Source organism: Artibeus jamaicensis, unplaced genomic scaffold, assembly GCF_021234435.1.
Source record: "Artibeus jamaicensis isolate MK-2021 breed Jamaican fruit bat unplaced genomic scaffold, CSHL_Jam_final contig_311, whole genome shotgun sequence".
Classification (NCBI taxonomy): Eukaryota; Metazoa; Chordata; class Mammalia; order Chiroptera; family Phyllostomidae; genus Artibeus; species Artibeus jamaicensis.
This window is the reverse complement of record NW_026521717.1, coordinates 13,528,641-13,536,815: the sequence shown is the minus strand read 5'-3', so window position 1 is coordinate 13,536,815 and position 8,175 is coordinate 13,528,641. Positions and strand designations below refer to the sequence as shown.

The 8,175-nt window shown below is 42.6% G+C and overlaps 2 protein-coding genes across 2 annotated transcripts; both read right to left on the bottom strand.

The window, feature by feature from the left end:
• Window positions 1–573: 573 nt before the first annotated feature.
• LOC119055902 (ferritin light chain-like) lies at window positions 574–1,101 on the bottom strand. Its single transcript, XM_037154195.2, is given in 1 exon segment — window positions 574–1,101. A coding segment is annotated over 1 exon segment (528 nt).
• Window positions 1,102–4,677: 3,576 nt separating this feature from the next.
• Window positions 4,678–7,072, bottom strand: LOC128627034 (zinc finger protein 154-like). The gene is given in 4 exon segments (XM_053662951.1): window positions 4,678–5,736; window positions 5,739–5,816; window positions 6,053–6,340; window positions 7,004–7,072. Coding segments are annotated over 4 exon segments (1,494 nt in total).
• Window positions 7,073–8,175: the final 1,103 nt, after the last annotated feature.

Genomic DNA, 8,175 nt, shown 5'->3' with positions numbered 1-8,175 from the left:
ATGACAATTTTGTGACTACAAATTTGTAGTTCTTAATCTATTCAGCTTTACCACCCAGTCTCCTAAACTCCTACCCTCAGGCAACTATCAGTCTATTCTCTGTATCTGGGAGTCTGTTTCTATTTTGTTTGTTCATTTATTTTGCTGTTTAGATTCCATATATCATTGAAGTCATATGGTATTTGTCTTTCTCTGTCTGGTTTATTTCACTTAGCACAATACCCTGTAGTTACTGAATGGTAAGAATTCATTCTTATTCAAGGCCAGGTAATATTTTGTTGTATATATGTATCACCAATTTATTTATTTATTTATTTATTTATTTATTTACTTCCTTCCTTCCTTCTTTCTTTCTTTCCTTCTCTCTCCCTTCCTTCCTTTCCTACTTCCTTCCCTTCCTTCCTTCTTTTTTTTTTTTCTGCAAAAAGCTTTATTATTTCCATTTGGTCCAATGCATGGGAGAGGGTTCCAGGTGAGGCTCCAGGTGGGGTTTCATGGTGAGGCTCAGGCAAAAGCCAGACACCAGGGAAATACAGAGGAGCCCCTCAAGGGGCTCTAGGCTGCAAAGGCTTTCTAGCCATGCTTAAGGGTGAGCCTTTCAAAGAGGTACTCATACCTTCCAGTCTGGGGATCACCCAGCCTGTGGATGTTAGTCAGGTGGTTGCTCATCTTCTTGAGGAGTTTCACTTCTTCATCCAGGAAATGGTTCTCCAGGAAGTCACAGAGATGAGGATCTCTGTGGGTAGGAGCCAGGGTATGCAGATCTAAAAGGGCCTGGTTCAGGGTCTTCTCCAAGGCCAAGACTGCTTCCATGATGTCCTGAGTTTTACTCCACTCATCTTAGGAAGGCTTCGCCATGTCCTAGAGAAGAATGCAGCCACCACACTGCTTTTTCAGCTTTATGAAACACTCAGAGTCCTCACACTTCCCCTCAGCTAACTCTCGGAAGAATAAGCCTATGCCCAGCTGAGCCACAATGTCCCAGTTGAAATAGAAACCCAGAGAGATGTAGATGTAGGAGGCCCATAAATGCAGGTTGGCCAAGCAGTTGACAGCAGCCTCCACCTCGGTGGAATAATTTTGGCGAATTTGGGAGCTCATGGTTGTTTGGCAATGAAGAATTAAGGTCCAAAAAACGGTGCCAGCTGGTCTCAGAGGCTGAGGAAGGCTGAGGTGGTTTTGAAGATGGTGACTAGAAAAGAAGATAGAGGGTAGTTGGAAAGAAGGGGCATCCCTAGGTCTGTTCCATCCAAACCCTGTTGAAGCAAGAGAGAGATCCCAGGGCTGCTGAGGGCACTGTCCAATTTTTAAAGTATATTTTATTGATTATGCTATTACAGTTGTTCCATTTTTTTCTCCCCTTTACTCCCCTCCACCCTGCACACCTTTTCCCACCAGCATCCTCCCTGCTTAGTTGATGTCCATGGGTCATACAATATGTTCTTCAGCTTCTCCATTTCCTACACTATTCTTAACTTGCCCCTGTATATTTTGTGCCTACTATTTATGCTTCTTATTCCCTGTACCTTTTCCCACATTCTCCTCCAAACCCCTCCCCACTGATAACCTTTCATGTGATGTCCACCTCTGTGATTATTTATGCTCCTCTTCTAGTTATTTACTTACTTTGTTTTGATTTTTGTTCTTGTTTTTAGGTTTAGTTGTTGATAGTTCTGAGTTTGTTATCATTTTACTGTTCATAGTTTTATCCTTTTTTTTTCATAGATAAGTCCCTTTAACATTTCATACAATAAGGGCTTGGTGATGATGAACCTCTCTAACTTGACCTTGCCTTGGAAGCACTTTGTCTGCTCTTCCATTCTGAATGATAGCTTTGCTGGATAGAGTAATCTTGGATGTAGGTCCTTATCTTTCATGAATTTGAATACTTCTTTCCAGGCCCTTCTTGTCTGTAAGGTTTCTTTTGAGAAATCAGCTGACAGTCTGATAGGAACTCCTTTGTAGGTAACTGTCTCCTTTTACTGCTTTTTAGATTCTCTCCTATCTTTAATCTTGGGTAATGTAATTATGATGTGCCTTTAATCTTGGGTAATGTAATTATGGTGTGCCTATGGTGCGTGCTTCTTTGGGCCCAATCTCTTTGGGACTCTGAGCTTCCTGGACTTCCTAGAAGTCCATTTCCTTTGCCAGACTGGGGAAGTTCTCCTTCATTATGTTTTTGAATAAGTTTTTGATTTCTTGCTTTTCTTCTCTTCCTTCTGACACCCCTATGATTTGGAGGTTGGAATGTTTAAAGTTGTCCTGGTGGTTCCTAAACCTCTCTCATTTTTAAAAAAAATTTTTGTTTCTTCATTCTGTTCTGGTTGACTGTTTATTTCTTCCTTCTGCTCCAAACCATTGATTTGAGTCCTGGTTTCCTTCTTGTCACTGTTGGTTCCCTGTATATTTTCCTTTATTTCACTTTTCATAGCCTTCATTTTTTCCTCTATTTTGCAGATACTCAACCAATTTTTTTTAGGGGTGATGAAAAAGTTTATTATTATGTTTGATGGTTAAGGGGTTTACATGAATGTCAAAACTTATCTAATTATACAGTTTCAATATGGATAAATTATTGCATGTTGTTTGTACCTTATTAAAACTTGAAAAATAGGTGCAAATTAAAGGCTGGATTTCTTACCCTTTAGAAAATCAGGTTTGGCAACTGAACTGACTCCACATCTTCTCTCCTCATGAGGCAGACACTTGCCTGAGTGGCAGCAAAAATAGGTGAGCACTGAAGGGTGTTTCACTTTACTCACAGGAATGCTGACTAGGTCACAAATACTGAACTGAGATCTCCTTTCTTGTGTTTCTGCACAGTGGTGACCTTACGTGAACAGCCCAGAGGGGCCACAGAAACCCACAAAACCTTTACATTTTCTCTGACAGGACCCTTAGCTACACAAGATACATAGTTCCTGGAGGGCCTGAGAACATCTGTACCTGCTCATCCTTCTCAGCTATAGGTACTAAACATTGTGGACCTTTCAGAGGAGGTCCACAAATAAATAAAGGTAGAGCCTGCTAACCAGTTTATGGCAGTTTCCTGCACTCTATTAATCCAGTGTTCCTGTAACAACAATCATTCTCCTGGACCCTATAATCTTAAAACCAGTGACGTTATCCCACAGAATTCAGGACATCAGGGCCCATGGCTCCACTGCAGGACCCGTGGGATAGATGTCCTCTCACCAGTGCAGAGCACAACACAATAGCCCCTGTGAACAAGAAAACAAGTTCACACTGCTCTTAGAGGTTGTCACAAGGACGCCCTCTTCAGGTTGAACTCTGAACCGACAAAAGTCATGGCATCCAAGCCGCAAAATAGGAGCCCAAAGCTCTGCAGTCTTTCCTTAAAGGCTCTGAGCAGCAATGCAAACTAGGCCAAACCAGAAGAGGTATATTCTACCATCATATTATATATACACTCTGAGACACACAGTTTGGGATCCCAACCAAAGCTGTTCACCCCTGCATTCTAACAAACCCAGTTAATTTCAAAGCACCCTGAACAGTGACTAGAACCCCCAAGATTAAAGACCTTCACTGTCATACAAAAAAGAACAATGATAGGCACAGTTCCTGGGTTGGTGACTTGGAGGCTGGAAAATGCCATCACAGAAGTCACGTGAAACCAACAATACCCCTGAAAAATGTAGTCCCAACAGTGCCCTAGGCCAAAACTGGGTAAGATCCATGCACTAACTCATCAGAGAAGGAAAAACTAGGTAATGAGTTAAGTGCTCAGGTTATTAGCGAATCATTCTGCAAATGAGAGCACACTGGGGCTTACTCCCTGAACATTTTGGGATGGATAAATGTTGCACACTGTGGGCTCCAGCCAGGAGGTAGAGATGAAATGGCTTCTGTTACAAACTGCCAGTGACATAAATCTGGCCATGGCCCTGGGCAGGTAAAAAAAGGGCAATGCTATTCCCACATACCTGAAATTTATATTGATGTTTACATGTATGAGGGAGGCTCAATACAGGCAAATGGCACCTTCCTAAGGGACCTCCTCCAGTGATGGCTCACTGAAGATATAGTATATACTTGTGCAGTTAAGGCAGCTCTTCCATTTTAAATCTGTGGTATCCAATACGGCAAGTCCTTTGACTGAATGCCTTCTCATATTCACTGCACTTACAAGACCTTTCTCCACTGTCATTGTCTAGATCACAGGTAGCAAACATAAGGCCAACAAGCCAAATCCGGCTCTCTACCTTGTTGTATCCAGCCCAATACGGCAAGTCCTTTGACTGAATGCCTTCTCATATTCACTGCACTTACAAGACCTTTCTCCACTGTCATTCTCTAGATCACAGGTAGCAAACATAAGGCCAACAAGCCAAATCCGGCTCTCTACCTTGTTGTATCCAGCCCGGCACCTTGTTTCTACCAGTGGCAATGCTGAGCTCTCACTTAACTGGTACAGAGTAATTACATTTACACAGTCCTAAAATTGCATTTGGCTCTTTGTAGGCAACCTTGAGGTTGATGTGGCTCCAGGTGAAAATGAGTTTGACACCCCTGCTCTAGATGTAATGAGGCTGGATTTTGATAAATGATTTCTCACAATGCCATGCTCAAGACTTTCATCCAATGTGATCTGGTGTTTTAGGAGTCTGGGGTTAAAGGTAAATAACTTCCCACATTCCAATACTCCTAAAGCCTTTATCTCGTGTGAACTCTCTGGTGTTTAATGAGGCTAGAGCTATGGTTAAAAGATTTCCCACATTTACTACACTCATAAGGCCTTTCTCCAGTGTGAATTCTGTGTTTGATGAGACTAGAGTTTTGAGTAAAAAATTTCCCACATTCACTGCACTCATAAGGCCTTGATCCAGTGTGAACTCTCTGGTGTTTTAACAGACTGGAGCTGTAAGTAAAGAACTTCCCACATTCACTGCACTCATAAGGCCTTTCTCCAGTGTGAACTCTCTGATGCTGAAGAAGCGCAGAGCTTTGGCTAAAAGATTTCCCACATTCGCTGCATTTGTAAGGCCTTTCTCCACTATGAACTCTGCGGTGTTCAATGAGGCTGGAGTTTTGAGTAAAAGATTTTCCACATTCACTGCATGCATAGGGCCTTGATCCAGAGTGAACTCTCTGGTGTTTTATGAGACTGGAGTGGTAGGTTAAAAACTTCCCACATTCACTGCACTCATAAGGCCTTTCTCCAGTGTGAACACTCTGGTGTTGAAGAAGTGCAGAGCTTTCACTAAAGGATTTGCCACATTCATTACACTCATAAGGCCTTTCTCTGATGTGAATTCTTTGGTGTTTAATGAGGTTGGACTTGTTGCTAAATAATTTTCCACGTAAGTCACACTTATGAGGCCTTGCTCCAGTGTTAACTCTCCAGTGTTGAATGAGGCTAGAGCTTTGCCTAAAGGACTTCCCACATTCCCCACACTCATAAGGCTTTTCCCCAGTATGAACTCTCCAATGGTCATTGAGGCTATAGCTTTTGCTGTAAGACTTTCCACATTCACTGCACATGTAGCATCTTTCTCTAGTGAAAACTCTCCGGTGTTCAACAAGTGTGCATTTGCAATTGAAGTCTTTTGTGTATTCTCCAGAGTTACATATAGTTTTTCCCCTGTGAGAGGCTGCCCTACACTCAGTTCTCCTCTTTGACTTCTCCTTGGTGCATGTGGCCTGATGCTGGAGAAATCCTGAGCTGGCTAGGAAGTCCTTCACAGCCTCTCCATAGGAAAAGGGTTTCCCTGACATACAGAGAATTTGCAGTCCTTTACAACTGAGGCTCTGCCCATGTTGCTCCTGAAGTACTTCTATCCCATGTGCTGCTTCTGATGCTGAAGTTCCACACTGACATACAACTGCTTCTCCCATGCCTCTATCTTGCACAGTTTCTGCCCATGACATGTCCCTGGTGCTTGGTCAAGCGCAAAATGTCTCTCAAGTTCATACCACATATCTCACAAGGATGGGCCTTCTGGGGAGACACACCCGCCTTGGGAGTCCAGACCTGTGACATTCCTTGTAAAGAATCACGGTGCTCAGAAGGTACCTCCTCATTCTGGGCTCCATGCCAACAATCCAAGGAGGTTATAAGTGCCAAGTTCTCCAGCATCACATTGTGGTACGGATGTCTCTGAGCCTCATTAAGGAGATCCCATTCCTCCAAGGAGAAGTACATAGCCACATCCTCAAAGGTCACCCTCAGCCAGGCGCCTCCTTGAGGGCTCCACCAACAGACTCTGTGGGCGGGGCTGGGCGGGAGTGAACACCGAGGCGGTCCGGGGCACTGGCACGGGGGTTCTTGTTTTGGCCTTGCCACGAGACATACAGGCAGCGCCACCGAGTCGTACAGCTGCAATTATGCAGCAGGACCACGACTGTCTAGCTTTCTGGACCAGGCACCTCAACCCTAACTCCCTGCTCTGGAGTCTTAGAGTGCCTCAACCAATTTTATGAGAATCCTGATTACCAATGTTTTGAACTGTGCATCTGATAGATTGGCTATCTCTTTGTCACTTAATTGTATTTTTTTTTCTGGAGTTTTGATCTGTTCTTTCATTGGGCCTTTTTTTTTGTCTCAGGACACCTGTTATATAGTAAGGGGTTGAGCCTTAGGTATTCACCAGGGCAGGGCAACCTACGTCACTGAGTTGTGGCACTGTATGTGCCAAAGGGGTCCAAAAGGTAACATTGCCACTTGTTCAACTCTCTGCCAGCTTTCGGTCACTTCCTCTGCTACCCACAAAAAATTGGGCCCATCTGGGGCTGATTCCTGGGAGGGTGGTTTTGTGTACATTCTAGGGCTCTGTGGGTCTCTCCCACAACCTCTCCTGTGAGGCTGGGGGTTTCTCCAACCACCTCAACCATCACAGATTCTTTTCAGTCAAAGGTTTTGAGGTTTTATTTCCCTGCGCTGGAACCCTGTGTTGCATGATCTGTCTTGCTCCTCAGTTGTTCCTCCCAGTGTATCTGCACGCAAAAATGGGACTGCCTGCTCGGCCAGTCACCACTTCACCCTCTCCTCCAGCTGCCACCTTGCCACAAGTCTTCTCCAGCCTAGCTGTCCATCTCTGCCCATCTCCATCCCTCCTACTGGTCTGGATGAATGCTTTTTTTTTTAACTCCTTGATTGTTGGACTTCCATACAGTTTGATTTTCTGGCAGTTCAGGTTGTTTTTTGTTTTTAAATTTGTTGTTGTCCTTCTTTTGGTTGTGTGAAGAGGCACAATGTATCTATCTATACCTCCATCTTGGCTGGGAGTCTCTCCCACCTCTTATTTATTCATTCAACTATTCATGGAAACCTGGATTGCTTCCATATATTGGCTATTGTAAATAATGCTGCATTGGGCATAGGGGTGCATCTGTCTTTTCAAATTAATGTTTTGGAGTTATTAGAATAAATGGTTATGTGGTAGTTAAATTTTTAATTTTTTTTTAGGAATCTTTATATTGTTTTCCATAGTGGTGGGACTGATTTCCAATTACACAGTACACAACAGTTCCCTTTTCTTCACATCCTCACCAACACTTGTTTGTTGATTTACTGATGATATCCATTCTGACAGGTATGAGGTGATTTCTCTCTCTGGTTTTAATTTGCATCTCTCTGATGGCTAGTGATGTTGAGCATCTTTCCATATGTCTATTGCCATCTGTATGGCCTCCTTGAAGAAATGTCTATTCAGGTTCTCAGCCCATTTTAAAATCAGATTATTGGTCTTTATGGTGTTAAATAGTATGAGTTCCTTACATATTGTTGATATTAAACCTTTATAAAATATATCATTATGAAATACTTTCTTAAATTCAATAAATTATCTTTTTGGTTTTGATGATTACTTTCATTGTGCAAAACTACTTAGCCTGATGCAGTCCTATGTATTTTTTTCTTTTGCTTTCCTTGCCCAAGGGGATATATTCAATCTATCTATTTATCTATCTATCTCTGAATCTATGTACACACACACATATGCTCTCTCTATTTATATCTAAGAGTAACATCAAAAAGTTTACTCCCTGTGTTTCCTTCTAGGAATTGTATGGTTTTGAATCTTACATTTAAGTCTTTAACCTATTTTGAGTTTATTCTTGTATATGGTGTGAAAAAGTGATCCAGTTTCATTCTTCAGCAGGTGTCTGTCCAGTTTTCCCAACACCATTTATTGAAGAGACTTTCTTTACCCC